The 20,717-nt window shown below is 24.6% G+C and overlaps 1 protein-coding gene across 1 annotated transcript; it reads left to right on the top strand.

The window, feature by feature from the left end:
• Window positions 1–1,942: 1,942 nt before the first annotated feature.
• Window positions 1,943–16,413, top strand: LOC114127427 (uncharacterized). The gene is made up of 18 exons (XM_050198993.1): window positions 1,943–2,770; window positions 4,681–4,876; window positions 5,930–6,048; window positions 7,223–7,408; window positions 9,132–9,406; window positions 9,848–10,002; window positions 10,058–10,220; window positions 10,840–10,929; window positions 11,017–11,106; window positions 12,480–12,714; window positions 12,814–13,009; window positions 13,707–13,825; window positions 14,470–14,655; window positions 14,832–15,106; window positions 15,607–15,761; window positions 15,817–15,979; window positions 16,076–16,165; window positions 16,261–16,413. Exons 1-18 carry the CDS (start codon window positions 2,620–2,622, stop codon window positions 16,375–16,377), a joined length of 2,961 nt encoding a protein of 986 aa, XP_050054950.1. The 5' UTR covers window positions 1,943–2,619; the 3' UTR covers window positions 16,378–16,413.
• Window positions 16,414–20,717: the final 4,304 nt, after the last annotated feature.

Below are 20,717 nucleotides of genomic sequence, written 5' to 3'. Positions count from 1 at the left end.
AGGTACCTAACCTATTAAATCATAATAATAAAAATAAAAATATGTGCATGAAATGATGATTATGATACCATGTCACCATGATTATGTACTTTCCCGAGCATATTATAATAATATAATAACAATCAGGTACTTATTAGGTAACTATATAGTAGGTACTAGGTACCTATAATACCTACTGGAATATTATTTGAATAATTATATAATATCTTACCTAATTCATGTATCACTATTATAATATAGTATTTATAGCTATTTCGATATTATAATCAAGAGTTGATAATTTTTGGGTACTTATGAATCGTTTTGCCTTCTCTTAGAAAAGCTCGGTGTTAATTTTGATTTGCCAAAGCCAAGAATGATGTTTTAAGAATACTATTTTGTTTTTAACAGACGTCTAAACATTGCATTTATTACTCAATTGGAAAAATATGTCTTGCGATTTGTACAGTTGTATGGATGGTAGGTTAAGTGTTCATTGTTAAATTGGTTGTACCTACCTACTTACAATTTTGTTATCTATTAGAGAATTTGTTGTATTCTATATTTCTATATAGTTTGAAATACTTTTTCTTTTTATTCCATAATTTAAAAGGTCTTTCTCTGAAATAGAAAAAAATGAGGGGAAGTTCTGTAGCAAAGCATAGAATGCTATCGATGGGGTTGTTTTTAAAGCTCCATTTAATATATACGAATCCCCTTGTTGTATATTTCCGTATTGTAGGTATCTAATATTTTAAGAGATTTTCTTCGACTGTTATATACATTTGAGTACCGTATTGTATTTATGATAGTTTAACTACTTATAAGAGATTTATAAATCATGACGAATGACTTCATGTTGGTTCCCCGTGTATACTGTATGACGATGGTAAGTGTTTTTATGATGTTCATTCGAATTATGTATTTATATTTTTAAGTTCTTTTAAGCGCGACTGCGTAAAGTTAATTTATTTTGAATTTGTTGTCGAAAATCATTCCTAGTAACTGCAGGCTATCACAATAATATATAGGTATCGGAGAATTTTTGAGATACAATTGGATTATGATATTTCATTATTGGTTTCTTGCAATAAATATGTAAAATTTTTAAATTGACACATTATAATTTATATTATTTTAAAATAAATTGAAGGTATTTGGTTACATATGAATGCATATTATAATATGTATTTAGCATTATGTATTTATGTGTATTATACATAATAGCATACTTAAATAGTTAAATGATTAAAATTGTTTTATTAATTTCTCTAAAATGTTTAATATATTAATTAATGTTATAACTTATAAAATAATAAATGCTAGTAGGTATGTATATAGTAATATGTATTGGTAATAATTGATGGTAAGTAATAGAAAACAAATTATATTATACATATTATTGTACAATTACATTATAATATTATGTTAATGAAACAAACAAATAACTAAAACCTATATGGTTATATTATGGCCTATGGGTATGTCAAAATATTATACGCGCATAAAATAAGAAAAATAAAAATGTATTCTTTTCTGTACCCTAACCCATAATGTCTATACATACCTACATATGAACTATAGATAGAAATATATAATATAATATAATATACATTTATTATTATTACATTTTTTTAGATTACTTAGGGCCTTGGCCCAAGGCCTTTGGGGTATGGGCTTCACTGATACAAATTTTCTACATAGAGGTCCAGAGTTATTTAGAATATAATCGATTCGAGGCTACCTACTGCTTATACGTTATCTAGGTATATATCTTTATTATCTTATCTACTTATCATCTACTGAGCCGGATATTGATTCTTATGAATACATTTCATTTTAAGTAGGTACCTATTGATTTCACCAATTTTAAAATTAAAAAAAATATCAATTAATTACCTATTTATAACTAAATTGGTAGGTACCTACATATTTGAATGAATAAATGCCCCAACATATTTTGTATACCTATGTTATTTCAAAGAATAATTTATTAATATACATACATATTTAGGTAATAAAATCATTCATTGTACTAATTAATGTTTTATTTATTAAATCATCATTCAAATTTTTAAAATTAATATATTTATTATTACCACCATGCTTATCCGGAATGTTATACCTATTCAAGTATTTATGGTTCTGGTTATGTGTGTTTCGAGTGTTGGGTTTTTTTGAATGGGTTTTTTTTAGGGATGTCATGGGTTATTTCGATTACCTACATATAGGTTTTAGGTATAGATTTAGATACGTATGTTTGATGCTATAATCGTACGTTTTATCTATCACCTATTACGTCCATTATGATGGGCATTATACAATTATTGTTGTCTGTTCCAGCTATTGAATAACGATTGTCATTTAAAAATAATACGAGCATGTTCATTGTGTTAATGTTAACATGCGTTTTTGATCGCTATGCAGATTAAAACGGTATATACCGTCACGTCGATAATATAAAGAACTCAGGTAGGTATACCTAGACAATAAATGACGCGCTATAACCTATATAGATGTATAATATAACTGGTGCACATAAATATATAACCATGATAAACAATACCATTGTATTAAGCACTTAAAATTTCGTTCGTTTTGGCAATGTAATAAAGCGTGTGGTTCGTTCGTGTACCGACCATGTTCGATGATACTACCAAACCGGTGTATTTGAAGAATCGGAATTTCGCCGAGTCCGCGTACGGACAGCAGCAACAACTTCAACCGAGTGCGTTGCAGTTAGCCGATTTGACGTTTAATTCAAAAGCCAACATAGAAAAAAATACCAGTAGTTAGTATTTATGAATATAAATTATTAATTTTAATTTTTAAGTAATAAAATCAATATGTACTTAACAGTGGTGTAATTACGGGGGAAGGATTTGGGTATACATCTCCTCCCCCTTGACCTTCTACAAAAAAGATTGATTAACTAATTTATTTACTGATATTATTGGGCGATTGTAAACTCGGCCCGAGGAAAAAAATGTTGAAAAGGTCTATTTTAAACTTGGCTCGTGTTTTTTTCAGGTAAAATTAATTTGATGTAAACTCGGCCCGGCTAAAAAGGTACATATAATTTTCTTATAATATTTTTGAGAACCATTTAGTATTACTCGGAGGATACCACGAGGAGGTGATTCTCATTATCCTCCAAAAATTATTTAAATTTTCATATTATTCATAGTATGAAATTCGTTATATAAATGTAAGTGTGTATTTGTAAATTTAAAAAATATAAAAACAAAAGTAAAACTGTTGTGTAAAAATTTAAGTGAAAAATTGTAATGTAATAATATATAAATCTATTTTTTAAAGTAAAAAGCCATGTGTTTAATGTATTCACTCACTGATATTTTCTTATTTTTATATTTTGTAAGTGTTCTTTTTAAGAGTTATTTTTTTTTTAATTAAATTATGTCGTGCTTATTATATATTTTATTGATAAATATAATCGGGCCGAGATTACAATGGACATTTTTTTTACCTGAAATTTCCGAGCCGAGTTATATTCTACCTAATTTAATACCTAACATTTTTGGAGCTGAGTTTCAAATAAAAATGATAATCGCGAGCCCAGTTTACATTTTCTCATATTATTGTATATTATTGAATACTTTGTAATTATTTGTTTCCGTGTCACATGCGTAAATACATTTATTGCATTTAAAAGACTAAGGAAACATACAATTTATTTTTTTTTACGTAGAGCATATACATATAGTTAGAGAGTAGACCCGAAGGCGTAGTAAATTCCGACTGCCTAATTGTAAGAATTTTTATTTGGGCACCCGTAGGTTCCTGTGTGGGGGATGGTGGCCTCTCTCTCCATACACCGTGAGTGTCCGAAGAGAGGTGCCGCCGGTTACCGAGGTTCGAACCGGCGACGGCGCGCATCGCAACCGACGCCTTAGAACGCTAGGCCACTCCGTCCCCGGATTATAGATAAAATTTAAAAACATTTCACCCCCTTACAAATATAACCAAATTACGCCACTGGTACCTACTTAATAATTTAAAAGGGTCCATCAATATGACCTAGTATTGATAATTTACGATTATATATTCAATGTCATAATATTTTATTTGTAACATTTTTATTTTTATCCTATCTATTGTTAGTTACCTTATTATCTACCTGCATAATTGACGCAGTAAATGATTTTAAACAAAATAAAATGTGTAGAATAGAACTTAATGGACATCAAAATTACTTATTATAGTTACTATATAATTTTTTATTATTATATAAACACAGCTTTATAAATAAAAATAATTATGGTATTAATACGCTTTGTTAAAGTTAACAATAAATTATAATAATATGCAGTTCCGATTAAGTTTCACCGTTACCACATGTACAATGTATCTACACAAATTCTCTAACCAGTAGAACGCAGGATTTGACGGATTTAGGCCACAGGGCCATAGTGGCAAAATAATAGTAATGCATCCTGAGGGCTACGTGATTATAACTGATGATGTTCCATCATGATATTAAAGTACTTGTAATTGTTTTAACGTGTATAGTGTATACTGTATACATTTTATTTTTAAAATTGACATTTATAAGGTTAGTGGGAGGGGGAAGGGCGTAAATAGTAATAGCCTTTTGGAAAAATATGTCTTATCGTACGATGTTAGTTTTATGGCGATACACAAAAATATTTGTTCTATAGTGATGTTTCTCTTTTGTCACAGAACTTGAAATACAAGACGAACTTGGCATGCCGGTAAATTACGTAAGAATCAAAGCCTTGGAAGATGATATTCGGATGAACTTAATTAGTGATAAAAATTCATTGCACAGAGCTATCACTCCAGTATTAATTTTGGCGCAAATTTGCGCTCTTTTACCGGTTCAAGGCATTCGAGGGAAAAATACTAGTTATTTAGTGTAAGTAAAACCATATATTTAATTATAGTCAATTATTGTATTTGACAGTATAGGTAGTACATCATATATTATATTATCATATTATAACCTTTATAATAAAAGTAATAAAAAAGCATCAATTTTCAAATTTAATGATTGTTTCTGGTAAAAAAATTAATTTAGTTGTTACTTTAAAGAGGAGAGAGTGGTTAAAAGTACAGTTCACACTAATTTTCAAAATAATTAAGAAATAAAAAGTATAAATATTTAAAAAAAACTGAAATATTTTCGCAAAACCAGTTTTTGTTTTTATTAAAAATAAATAACGATAGACAACATTTTTATCAAATATTTATATACTATGAATTTTCTTGGTATTACCTATATAATTTTAAAAATATTGACTCTTTTAGTACTATTTATAAACATTGTGTTTTTATGTATTTTTTTTTTTGTGTTTATGCGCCAATAACATTATTATTAATTGTTAGTAAAAAAAACATAGTAAATATATTAGTTCATTTTTTCAGTGTAATTTAGTCACAAATTTGTCAAAATCACAAAAATATATATAATTGTTGGTAGTCAAAAATTTATAAAAGTTTTAATTTTAACATCTATAAAGCTTGATATTTATTACGAAATTCCTCATAAGTTTTTATATTAGAATTTAAAAAAAAAGTTTAGCATAAAACCATTATACATTTTATGGTCGTTTGAACTTTAAATTTACGAGTAGATAACATTGAATATTCAAACTTTTGATTGATTAGATTAATGGACCGAACAATTTTTGTTATTATATTATTACTAAAAAATTCTTAGTCGTAGAAACTTAAAATATTCCAATATTATTTAAATATTATAATATTTCCTATGTGATTTTAAAAAATATTTATTCTATAAAATAAGCTATGTTTTATCAAAAATCTACATAGTTTTATGGTACATGGTATTGACTTAGAGATTGACCGAAGATTTTATACATAATTTATGATAATAAATAATATTTTTAAATTGTCTTATTATATTATATCAAATAATTTATGTTCTTTTTTCCTTTTATTATTTTAGTTTTAATTGGTTCAGTTGGACAGTTTTTTATGTCTTCATTGTGATAGCTGCGTCTCTCTTAATTCTTTCATTTTCACTCATCAAAATATATATGACTGGATTGACATATTACAGCACGGGTAATGATAAATTTTCCGTACAAAATAATTATTAATTGTCTTTAAATTTATAAAATCATTTAGGTATTGATCCATATACAATGGCTGTTATACCATAAATTCTAGGTATATTAAATATTTAAATATTAAGATGAATAATAATTATTATTTTCGATGTACAAATTTAAAACAATACTACGATATAGTATAATAATATATTTGTTTCAAGTTCTTAATTCCGAGTAAAACAGATAATAATTTACTCCTGTATTATATTATTTTACACAATAGTTTTTTAAATTAAATCTATTGGTTTTACTATATGATGATATCACATTTAAACTATAAATTTAACTTATAATTTTAATTATAATATAAGTGTATTTACTACATTATTTTATTTTATTTATTTTTAATAAATTCTAATTTTATTTCGCTGTGTAACTGGAAAATGTTTTATACGTAGATATTTGACCGATCATTGTAGATACTCCTAGAAAATTCACTATGTTTTTGAAATCAGAATACCCGGTTGTCACTCTAGTTGTTTGATTCAAATTTTGAAGTGTTTTTATCCCACTATTTCATACCCGTTTTACTACATGAAGGGTTTATTTTATAAAATTACATAACTTACCATAAATATTTATTGATCCTCACTTACCATACTATAAATGACCTAGATTATAAGTTTATGTAAATTACAGGGTACTAAAAATCGTATATTAAAAAGCATTTAAATTTTAAATGAATTGATTAGAGTGGTAAAGAGGTACATTGTAAATGTGTGTAGATTATTTAGATCTAAATACTTAAATCTAACTAATTACTCCTTCAAAATTAAATTTGTATGTATTGATGTACTTACTCCAATAAATATTATTCTTCAATATTAAAATAAAAAAGCATGTTGACATTCAAAAAAATAAAACTTGAAAAATAATAATGACAAATATTTTTATCATGCTAACTTTTAACTTTGTATGATATCAAATAGTAAAATATCTCTATAGGATTATAATATTGTACATACAAATTTGTTTATATACTTTCTATAACACTATAGTATACGTTATATTGGGGTTTATATCGTACCTGTATTATTGTTTTCGAGGAGAATGTCAGTCAAATTTTATTTATTTGGTTGTAATATTGTGGTGATTTACATTGTATATAAGTATTATTTATTTTATAGGAGAAATTATGTTTTTTGGAAGTTCACTGGTAATTTATATTCTATTTATTCATTTGGCAAGAGAATGGCCAAAAGTTATGGAAAAATGGGAACTAATGGAACGTGAAATGAGACAATTTGGTTATCCTCCCAAAACGGCTTTTAAGTTCAAAATTCTTACAAGCATCATAATGGTGCTTGCTATAAGTACGTGCAACATTAAAATAATATTTATTGAATTAAATTTGATTAATAATAAAATTAATATATATGAATAGTAGATGTAAATTCAAAATTGACTGGTGTACTATATTGTATTAAGTTAACATTTTATTGAAATATTATACACCATTATAAATTATGTAATAACTTGCATTAGGTATAGATAGTAGATACTTATAGCTGAGTTATAGACATTAAGTTTATTCATATTTATTTAATTAATATAAATCATGTTTATTAATATTGATTAAATTACATAAACATTTCTAAAAATAAAATTTAAATTAACATAGTACATTGATAGTACCTACCATTGGTATAATACTTTAAATTGTGTTAATGTTATGTTACGCATTTAACAATAGAATGATTCATACAATATTATAATTTTTTTAAAAAAATGTGTTAATACTGTTTTATTATATAATACATTTCAAAGTATAATAAATAAATAAATATATATAGTTTTTTATTTACTTATTTTTTATAAATATTATTTACTATATACTACTATATATTATTATCTACTACTATTTATTTTAGGTATTACTATACCTAAAATAAATTTCAAAAATAAGATTTTTAAATAGGTGAATCGTTGTGTGAAGCGAAGATTTTTTACACTTATAATATAGACAATTACGATATTTTCAATTTCTCATAATTCATTGAACAATGTGTGGAGAAACGTTTAATCGGTAGCATTTGTCTAAGTGTTGAACGCTCTTTCAAATAATAAAAAAAATTTTTTTGCTAATTTAATGTTATTTTATCTACAAGTTTATTCACAAGCAATAAGCATGGTCATTTTTTTATATCCCTAAATAATACGCAATTATTAAAATTCTGGTTTAAAAATTTTTAGTATATTAAAATCACGTTTTAAAATACTTTATGAATGTACTTTTTTAATAAATGTTTTGAGAAATTGTAAGCTTCTTTTTTTAAAAAGAGAACTACCATATTATATTATTACAATTGTTGGAAAGTTCATTTTTTTGAAAATATTTTACCTTTATAATTCGAAATTATAACGAGATGTTCCTGTATTACTAATCCTATTAATACCTACTAAAGATATTAGTTTTCATTGACGTTTTTACATATTATAATATACAGTCTATAGTATATTTAAAACTATACTCAATGACAACTTCAAGTTATTTTTTTAAGTTGAAATTTATTATAAATAGTAATTTTATTATTTTAACTATTTGGTTGCATGGGCTATTGAGTGAACATTAGTCTTATTATTAGGTAAATTTTTAATTTGGTTTTACAATGATTAGTGATGATTAATTTGATAATGATAGAAATTAATTGAGAGGGGGTGTTTGGTATTTTAAACATACAGAAACTACATTTTAATAGATTAATATTTATAATCTACTATAATTTTCAAACCATTGAACTCCTATATCATTTAACCTATTATTATAGATTATTATTTTCAGTACGTATACTTAGGCTTTAAATTGTCTTTAATAACTCGTTTGAATTTTGATTTATACAGGTACTTGACATAAAAAAAAATCATGGATCACTTAAAGATAATTTTAATGAAATAAAATTTAATTATTTTAAAATATAACCCTTAATTTGTATACCTAAAAATTTCAAAATTTTGAAAAATGATTATTTGGGAAAAAATAATGGTGTTTATCCATGCAATTTTGCTGAATTTATGGTTTTTTTTTAAATTTTACAGTTGAACACTCTGCTTCCGTTTTAACTGGAATAATGAAAGCAATTCCTTGTTCAACGGGTGGACTTGATATTTTTCGAGCTTACTTCTCAATGTCTTTTCGACAAGTCTTTACATTGATTAATTATTCACTTGTAATAGCTATACCTTTGGGACTATTTAATTTTATGCTTGCTTGTGCTTGGAATTATATGGATTTATTTATTATCATTTTAGCATGTGCTTTGTCCGATAAATTTAAGCAGCTTAATCAAAAACTAGCCGGTGTCAAAGGAAAGGTTAGTTATAATTTAATATGTATGTATACATAAAAATATTTTATTGATTTGTTAAATATATATACATAAATAGATAAATATGAATTCATTAGTAGTTGGTAATTTCTGATATAATAAAAGGTAATGAAGTCACACTCACATATTAGGTTTGGTTTTGGTAGTGATCTCATTAGTTCTTATTAAGTTCTAATTAGGTTAAACTAAAATTAAAAAAAAAAATAAGGTAATAAAATGTTCACTGATTCAGGTACTATATAAAGACAAAATGTGTATGGTTGTTTATAGACTCAAGAATTAGTTGACCATACAAAAATTTTCTGGCCCACAGTAATTATTTAAGAGTTTATAACTTTTTTTATGAGTTCATATTTATTTAATATTCATCGTTATTAATTATTTTTTTATTTTATTTTTATACACATTTTAATTATTTAAATTTAGATACTTCCAAATACGTATTGGAGGAAATCCAGAGAAACATATAACCTATTAGCGTCGTTAACTAAAGACTTTGATGAGTTTTTGTCACCAGTGATATTATTATCATTTGCTAACAATTTGTACTTTATTTGCTTACAGCTTCTAAACAGTTTGAAGTATGCAAATAACTATTATTTATGTAAATTGAATTTAAGTTAAACGTGTTTTCAGACCAATGCACGACGTTTGGGAGGCTATTTACTTCGTGTTTTCATTTACATATTTGGTTGGAAGAACATGTGCTGTATCTTTATACGCCGCTTCCATAAACGATCAAAGCAAAAAACCGAAAGCCATCCTATTTTCTGTGCCGACTGAAAGTTATGGAGTAGAGGTGAAATTAAGTTTAATTTAATAGTATATAATAAACATTAGATTTAATGATTAAAAATATAATGTCATACTGAATATGTTAATAGTCAATAACTGCTAAGTATACTGTAGTTAATATTAAAAAAGTATGTTATTATGATTAGTTGTGTAAGTAAAAATAACACAAGATGAAGAAAATATGATAGTTTTGGATTTTATTGTTATGGTACTTTCGTCATTCTTCCACACCATTGCAATTTCGATTAATGTTCAAAAAAAAATATAGTCTTTAATAGGATTAAGTGTTATTATGATAATAGAGTGATGTACGAAAAATTACTAAGTTCTACTCAGCTTTATTGGTATTATTTATTTCAAACATAATAAAAAGGGTGTATTCAGATGTTAAAAATAATATTTACCTAAACATAAATAGATATTATATATTTAATCAAGTATTTACTTATTATTGATTTAGGTATAATATAGTATTACATATATAGGTATTAGAACATTAATTTTATTATGTCTAATGTTACTTTATCGGACAGATGTATTAAATGTGAAAGAAGGAAATTTAAAAGATAGTTAAAGGCACATTGTCTAACAAAAAATAATTAAGATTTATTTTTTGATAACAGGTTGCAAGATTCTTAATGCAAGTAACATCTGATGAATTAGCATTGACTGGATGTAATTTTTTTTCGGTTACTAGAACATTAATGTTGACGGTTAGTTTAATCATGCATTTTTTAAATTTAATTTTCTTTAAAATAATGTTTACTTATGCTTAAATGATTTTTGTTATTATTATTAAGGTTGCTGGGACAATAGTCACATATGAGATCGTATTAATACAATTCAACAGCGTAAATAGTGAAGTTAATGATAAAAATGATACTATTATTTACTGTCCATAGTTATTTCAATTTATATTAAATAGTTTTAAATATTCAAGAGAAAAAGAATAAGGTCTATAATCACAAGTAGTGTTGTTAAAGTCTCTTTGTTTGTTTAAAAAAAAATATTTATAATTAAGTATGCTACCAAAATAAATAAAAAGTAATGTCTAATAATATAAATTAATATTAGATTGTATTATAATTATATTATAATCAAGTAATCAACTTTAATTTAAAAAAGTTGAGTACTACGTTTGAAAAAACAATCATAAAAATAATCTATTTTTAATCAGTAATCTACATTAATTATTATTAGATTATTTTCGAAATTATTTGTTTATATAGTAATAATAAAACGTATAGTATTTTAAGTTTTAGAAATACAATGGAACCTCTATACTCGTAAGTCGAATTTTCGATATCTAAATTTTTTTTTCACCCCCAACTGATTTGAGTTATCGAGGTTCCGCTGTATTGGAATAAGTATAAGACAATGTTATTTGGTAGATCTTAACTAATTATATATACTCGTATACATAAATCTGTTGTTTAATTATTATCATGTGATATTTCTGTTTTATTCGCAAAATTCAAAACTGAAAATGGTATAACATTTATTTACGATAACAATGAAGATTATACTCGTTTAAGACAATGGTGGCATAAATAAATGTTTTAAATAATCTGGATAGTATTTGATATTTAATGATAATGGCATTAGAGACAATTAAAGACTTAGTATCTATCTTTCTAGTATCTACCTAATACTGAAAAATATTTCAAATATACATTTTACTGTTTAATGAAATAATTAAATTATTTCATTAGTTTATTTCATAGTCTTGTTTAAAAGCTATTTTTTTTTAGATTTATATTATGTACACTCAACATTCGTGATAAAATAGTTTATTTAGAACCCATAAAATGCATTATTTTACTTGATTTCATATATTATACACCTAATATTAAATAAAGAGGAGATATATTATTTGTTACAACAAAACTAAAATTATTCTTTGACAATTATATATAATATAGTATTCGGTAGTTATATTATATTTGCATGTAAAATGTACGAAACAAAACTCAAACGAAAATTAAAACTACTGATGTATTTGTGAATTAGTAATAGAAATTTTCATATCCTAAAAACAGTGAAAACATATTATGTATACATTTTGAGAGGCGTTATATAACCTAACCTAACCTATTTGGTAGATAAAACTTAAATTAAGTATTCATGATGTGGATAAAATTACATTTCAAAACGTCGAAAATTACTATAATCAAGTATTCTAATAACACGCGTGTTCTGTGTGTCAAATATTCCGATAATATCTCATAGCACTTTATTTCAGCAATCGAATATTTAACAATTCTACACATTCAAACTCGGAAACGGTGAGTGTGATGAGTTTAGTTGTGTTATAGTAACATCAGTTTTTACTTTTTTGATTATGTCCGACGAAAACACTTTCCGTCCCATTTATCTCAAGGACAGGAATTTCATTGAACCTGGATATGAACGGCAGTTGAAACAAAGTTCATTATCCGATTTAGCGGCCCATTCAAGTAATAAAACGTTTAGTTTAAAAGAAAACAAGGGGAATATCGGTAATATTGACTTTTAAACGTATTATTATTTGAACATTTATTATAACAAAAAGTTAAATTTCATGCGAGAAACTCATATATATATATTTTTTTTTACAGCGCTTGAAATACAAGATGACCTTGGAATGGCGGTAAATTATGTGAGGATCAAAGCCTTGGAAGACAGTATAAGGAAGGACATAATTAGCGATACGAATTCAATGCACAAAGCCATCACTCCTGTACTTATTTTAGCGCGAGTGTGCGCTCTTTTACCGGTCCAAGGCATTAGAGGACAAAACACTAGCTATTTAATGTGAGTAATACTATATATAATATGTTTATTCAGTTTGATTTTACTATTTATTGGATTTATTTAATTTCCATAGTTAATACATTTATTGTTGTACCTAATTTTATATATTTTAAGCTAAGAGGTAGGGTGACACTAAAAAGTTCAGTTGGGAAATTTTGGATTAACATAGGTTTTTTGGTAAAATAAAGCACCAAAATAGATATTATAAATTTACGAATAATCTGTATTAAACTTTAAAGACATTTTAAACTTCTTCAATTTATATTATTCTTCAATTATTATTTTTACACATATATAAGATGAGACGTAAATGAACACTGATTATGTTTATTAAATAACAAAATCTTAATAATGAAATTTGAAAATTTTTATACTTTCATATCAACTTAAATTATTTTTTATCTTAACTCACAGTTACAATTTTTTCAAATGTATAATTTCGTACTCTTTTTCATCTCATTTAAGTTCATAGGTTATTCAGCTGAATTATCAAGTGGTGACTCTTAGCGTGAACACAGAGCATATAGACACAAGTCACAAATTTATGTACGAGTAAACTTACTATTAATTTAAAATAAATAAATATGAATAAACTCGTATTAGTTCTATAAAAGCTGAGATTTTTAGTTCAGTAAATATTTTAGTTACCACATTTTAAACTATTTATAATCAATAATTTAACTTATTTATATTTTAGTTTCAATTGGTTCAGCTGGCCAGCGATATACAGCCTTATTGTAACTGGGATATCTATTTTGGTAGTTTCATTTTTAGTATTGGACTTGTATATTCATGGATTGACATACGAGATCATGGGTAAAGTTGACAAATTATTTTCTAGTATAATTTATATCTTATCAAATCTGAGGTTTTAATTTTACATTTTCAAATAAGTATTAGATTATTATTGATAATATTATATATTAACCAAAGCTTATACTAACGTAATAATTATACATATTTGTTATGTAATTATTAATTATATAGGTAATCACTTATCATCAAAGTTTTAATTGTAACACATTTTGTGAACTATGAAATATGTTATTTAGAATTGAAGAATTAGAATAATTTACAAATTATAAATTTTAATAAATTGAAAAAAACTTTTACCAATTTAAAATTATAAAATAATCATTAGTAAAATTAGCTAAAATATGCTATGAATAATGTATCTAATATTTTGTACTAGGTATCGACTTGACCTAGATATCATATTGTATGTAAGAATAGAAAAATATTTTTTAACACTCAATAATAAAAATCTTGATGGCTAGTATTTTTAAGTTAATATTATTATTAATAATGATTCAATTTACATTATTTTTAAAAGTGAATATTTCTATATTGTGTAATTATAATATATCATAATATAGTAAAAAAATATATAATATTAAAAATCATACATTTTTTTTTAAATATTAGCTGTACCCTTAAATATTAGGTTATTTTGTTTATAGGTGATATAATATTTTATGGAGCTTCACTAGTCCTTTATATAGTTTTTATTCACATGGCGAGAAAATGGCCAAAAGTTATGGAAAAATGGGAACTAATGGAACGTGAAATGAAACAATATGGATACCCACTTAATACGGCATTTAAGTTCAAAATTTTAACAAGCATCATCATTTTACTTTCATCAAGTATGTAAAGTATAACAAGAAAAATAAAATATTTTTCAATAGTTCAGAGCAATAATACAATCAATGCGTATTTATTTGAAAACAACAATTGCATTTACTTAAAATTCATGAAATTTATTATAACTTGTTAGATATTAATAATAATTATATAACATATCTATATTTTATTTTTACAGTCGAACACTTTGCTAGTATTTTAACGGGGGTATTGAAAGTTATACCTTGCTTATCGGACGGAGAAGATATTTTTCGAGCTTTCTTTTTGACATCGTTTAAAACGATCTTTACGTTTATTAACTACTCGTTAGTAGTAGCTATACCTGTGAAGTTTTGCGATATTCTGTATGCTTATGCTTGGAACATTATGGATTTGTTTATAATCATACTAGCCTGTGCTTTGACTGAAAAATTCAAGCAACTCAACCGAAAATTGGCCAGTGTCCGGGGAAAAGTTAGTTATTACTAATAACACAAAAATACCTAGGTTTATTAAATTATAACTTATTGATAATTTAATAACTAATAAATTATTTATAATTAAAATAATTATCATTATTATAGTAAGTAATAATGATATTTAAAACAACAATTGATATTAATTTAATATATTATGATAAGAATATTATCATTCTTATAAATTACATTTTTAAAATTAATACTATATCATTAAAATGTATTATTGGTTCATGATAAAAATTTAACTAGGTATAGAAGTTATGTATAAAGTAATTTTTGTTTATAAATTTTAAAATCATGATTCGTCTGCAAAATTAAAGCTAAAAATACTAAGTTTAATTACACTTAGTTTATACTACTAGTAATTTTTTTAAATCTATTCAGGATTGTAAAAATATTATTTTATTTTACATTTTTACTGGTATAAATTGTACTTATTTATGTTAAGTGTAAATATATGAGCAATTTTTTTATTTAGTATTATTTAATTTTTAGGTACTTCCAAGTATGTATTGGCGGAAGTATAGAGAAACGTATAATATTTTAGCGTCATTAACTCACGACTTTGATGAATTTCTATCTCCAGTGATATTATTATCATTCGGTCATAATTTGTACTTTATTTGCTTACAACTTCTGAACAGTTTGAAGTGTGTGAAAAATATTTTTTGTATGTTTTATTAAGACTAATAACAATATTTTTAGGCCCATGCACAGTTCTTGGGAGGCTGTGTGTTTTGCATTTTTATTTACATATCTAGTTGGAAGAACATGCGCAGTGTCTCTGTATGTCGCATCCATTAATGATGAAAGCAAAAAACCAAAAGCTGTCTTATTCTCTGTGCCAGCAGAGTGTTACGGAGTGGAGGTGAGTTTAAGTTAAGCTTGAAAATGTTACGTTTATTTATCATTCAATTAGAATATCAATCTAGTTATTATTATTATTATTTTTTTTTAATTAAAGGTGCAAAGATTTTTAACCCAAGTGTCTGCTGATGAATTATCATTTACTGGTTGTAATTTTTTTTCTGTCACTAGGACGTTTATGCTAACGGTTGGTCTCAACAATTATTTAAATCTTTTGGAATTTTCTTTTGATAGAGTATCTTAATATACATTTTAATTTTTAATTTTATTATGATTATTTAGGTGGCTGGAACTATAGTCACGTACGAGATCGTATTGATACAATTTAATAATGTGGCTGGTGGAGCTGCCGATCAAAATAATACTCTTATTAATCTTTGTCCGAAGTTTAATAAATAATTATGGATAGATCTGCTGTAAAATAAAATGAATTGAATCAGCTCCTTAGTGATTTGGTGATTAAGGACTATTATGGAAAATTATAGTATGTATAGGAACAAATAATTTGTTTGTGATTAAATGTATAAATTGTTTGAACATCGGGTATACTTAACTAAAGAAACTATGTAATTTGTAACATAAATAATTACAAAAATTCAGCTGTCGGTTAATATATATATATAACTTTATGTATAAGTAGTCAAATTTATTTTAATATCTGAAAATACCTACTAATGCAAAAAGGGCATTATGAATTTAGATAATATTATTTTAAAAATGGGAAGTTCTTCAAACAAATGGGTGCGTTGTGAATAATGTTACGAATATTAATTATATTAAAACATTTTTATTTTATTTTAAGGAATATATTGAAAGCGTAGTTCTGTTATTGATTGTTATTTTTTTTTATTATTACACTATTTAAAACGATATATTTTTAATTATCGATATCGGTTTATTGATATCGATATCATTTCATATGATACACAAAAACAAATGATATCGTAATGAACAAACGATAAATCGATATGATTTATTAATGTATAAGACTAAAAAATTAAGCAGCAAAAAGAATACTCACTACTCAATGCAATACTAAATACAAAATTTATTAACGGCTTTTAAATAGTATTTATGTTAATTTATATTATATTGTATATGTCTTTATTTAATATTAACTTATAAAAATTGTATTTTGTTACATTTAAGCAATATTAATCAATTAAATTTTAGTATTTTGAAAATTAAAAATAATTTTAGTTAATTTTTTCTGAGTGTACCTATATTTATTTTGACTTATTTTTTATACCAAGGTTCACGTGAAATATTTCCAAAAAATTATTTACTCTAACACTATTTGAATGAACTGACTGACATTTTAAATATTATATCAATAATTACTGATATTTAAGTCATTAAGTTCTTTAAGGGTTTTATTATAATGTATTTAATGAATAAATGATTTGTTTAAATAGTTATTTTTGACAAATCACTGATGGTTTTACATATTATATTACACTTGATATTCTAATTTCTAGATATTTGTTGTTAGAAATTAATTCAAAGTTATTTATAAATGCACAACGGATATTTATTGAATATTAACATAATAATTATAATAATAATATTAATATTAATAATAATCATAATTTCTTAACAGTGTATAGTAGTTACAATAACAACATATTGATAGTTTAAGTTTACAATATTTTTTTAAAATTGTTTTTTTAACAGTGATAGACATTATACAAATATAATATTATAGATACTACTTACAAAATAGTTTACAATAATAATAAATAATATATGTATTTTAATTGCTAGTTTTCAAATATAAATAAACATCAAAAGGTACGAAAAAATGTATTTACAAATTTGGTAGTTCAATGAATATTTCATACAGTAAAATGTTGGTTATCTGTCATTAAACAATAACAGATACTGATCGAAATCATGACAAACACCCAAATATACATGTAATATCATCAAAATATTAGTTAGATAATAGTTATTACGTACGCAATAGGTATCTAGAAAACTATTTTTCTAATTTTACTGAAAAAAAAATATATGCATCAAATCGTCTTAAAAATTAAAACAATATTCATAATTTCACCAAATAATAATATTAAGATATTTTGCACATCAATTATTAATATTCTCGGAATATTGGAAATTATTAACTTTTAGTCAGAATTATTTCGACCGTGGAATGATTATTAATACGAAAAGAAAACGCTTAACTATTTAAGTATTTTAAATTAAAAATTCAATTTATTACTCTCGACTTTAAACGAAAGAAAACTAATATAATTAATATAGGTACAAGGTACAATACACTTTTATGATACTATGTATTATAATTTATAATATAGCGATGCGATGTATATGTATGTACTTCAATAAATTATGCTCAGACATATTAAACATTTTCCACCAGCGTATTTCACGGTATAATTTCAATATTATTATAATATCGTTCGGTTAGCCATCTACCTGTCATAATACAATAAATACTGTCAGGTAATGGTAATATTACAGTGACACTAATATAATACTTAGGTAAAACGTGTTTTTTTTTTTTTTTACTTGGACTCATTTCGTTGACACTGCAGGTATGACAATATCATATTATTTCTGTTTAAGATTTTATTAGACTATTATTGTTTCGGATAAATACATTTTTACACAGATTTGGCGTCGATTAATTTTATTATAAAAACTTTCTTATATTTTTCATGTAAAGACTATATTGAAAAAATATATTGTTATAGTGCTATGACTTATGATGGGCGAATCTTTAAAAAAAAAAAAATATATATATAGTAACGTTATGATAATAATTTATGCTATTACACATTTATAATATACCGAATCGATTGTATGGATATTTGAAAAAAAATTAATTCAAAATCCGTCCTTAAAAAGTTTTTATTTTATGATGATAAATAATTGCATCAAAAAGAAATACAAATTTATTCGGTTTTCAACTGTTATTAGCTATGAAAGTCGTGATTAATAATGTGCAATAAAAATAATTAAACATAAAAAATCTTCAGATATAGTTATGTTGTTATAGTTATTATTAATATTTTGGAAATATAATATTTACACTATACAAATTCATGTACAAAAGTTGGTTATATTTACTGCTTAAGTATGTTTCATTACTCAGAGACACGAAGTATATAATTATTTTTTTCTTAAATTATCGTATATATTTATATTGAAAACCTAATTACTGTATGATATAATTTCTGAAAAAATTCTATAAGTGTTCTATTTGTTTGAAATTTATAATATTTTTATTTGATTCATAATGATTGTTTAATAAATAGAAGATAATATTACGTATATATTATACATATAAATTTATTTTTTCAAAGATTTTTGCGTAAAAAAATCACTTTAACCTTTCTGTTAAATAAATTATAACAAACTTTTAATACGGTCAAAGTAATAAGAAAAGTTTTTTGTTTTATTATTATGTTTGCAGTTCTAGAGAAAAAAAACTTTTATACCGATGGTCCTGTAAAGGAAAAACCATAGGAGAACAAGAATATTGTTTTTTGTTTTCAATTTTACTTGTTCTTCTACATTATGTCATCAATTACCCCCATCCCATTTCTTTAATTTTATGTTTTTTTACGAGCTTGAAAAATTCCTAAAAATATACTTACGAACATTCTAAAACCTATCCATAAGCAATAGATTGATGGAATACGTTATTATAACTGACTAAAAATTATTATAATCATAAAATAAATCACTACTGTGAAGTTTTTTGGTGATAGTTTGTCGCAAAATCGGTGTACCTAATCATTGAAAATGTTATAGTTTTAGATTTGGGCTTATAATATAATTGACATGTGTCGTTGTTGAATATCTAGTTATTTAATCATATTAAAGCTAATTGTGTTTCGCGGATGACAACAAATTCGGATGATGGTTTCCGTGATTCATTTAATTAAAATGTACGTATAGTTGTTGCACGTGTGATAATAGTTCACGATTGTTCAATCAATTAATGAATGTACGCTAAAACGTTAGAATTATGTTACAAATACATAACTTCCTCTAGTTTAAAATTTTATTATTAATTTTAGATCAAAATGAAAGCAAAATTTGTTAGCACGAGTTTAACTACTAATAATAAATAATATGATTATTATGTTGTTTTTCTGTGTATATAAGTGTGTATGTGTAAAGAATTGTCGATAATTTTGCTATATGGAGCAAAAATAAAAATCGCTTTTTCATAAATTATTTTTATCCAATTTTTATTTCACAATAAAAAAATAGTTTAATCACTGATTGAAGATTAAATCATTATGCTTCAAGTTGATCATAATGATTATAGCAGGGTACCTATAATAATAATCGGTGATTTTCTCGATGACCGCGAAAGGAGTATTTAACTATACATTGATGATGAAACGAAAATGTTATACCTAACTTATACGTCTAATATGGTATGACCAAAACGGGAGTAGGTTAAGTGTTAATCTGTAAGTAAAATTAATACAATATATCATTGACTCGGGTATTATAGATCTATATCTAGTTTTTTGATCAAATGGATAGTCTCGGAACTAAAAAGCAGGAAATTTCTTATGCTGACTCGAAACACGAGCATATGGCAATTTGATATTATAATATGACCATTAACCAATACGCTGATGATTAGCTTCATAGTCGCAGAATAATTAGAGTGCAATGAAAGATTTTCTCTACGCAGTCTATGAAAGTCAACGTCAGAGAGACATCTGGTGACTAAAAATATTTCTTCTTTGGTAACT

This window comes from Aphis gossypii, chromosome 2 (genome assembly GCF_020184175.1).
Source record: "Aphis gossypii isolate Hap1 chromosome 2, ASM2018417v2, whole genome shotgun sequence".
Lineage (NCBI taxonomy): Eukaryota > Metazoa > Arthropoda > Insecta > Hemiptera > Aphididae > Aphis > Aphis gossypii.
The sequence above is the reverse complement of the archived record's forward strand: the minus strand, read 5'-3'. Positions and strand labels throughout refer to the sequence as shown.

Coding starts and splice junctions, on each gene's coding strand:
- LOC114127427 (XM_050198993.1), top strand. CDS start 2,620: ATGTTCGATGATACTACCAAACCGGTGTATTTGAAGAATCGGAATTTC. Junction 9,407..9,847: donor TAGCCGGTGTCAAAGGAAAG/GTTAGTTATAAT, acceptor ATTTAAATTTAG/ATACTTCCAAATACGTATTG. Junction 15,762..15,816: donor CAACTTCTGAACAGTTTGAA/GTGTGTGAAAAA, acceptor CAATATTTTTAG/GCCCATGCACAGTTCTTGGG.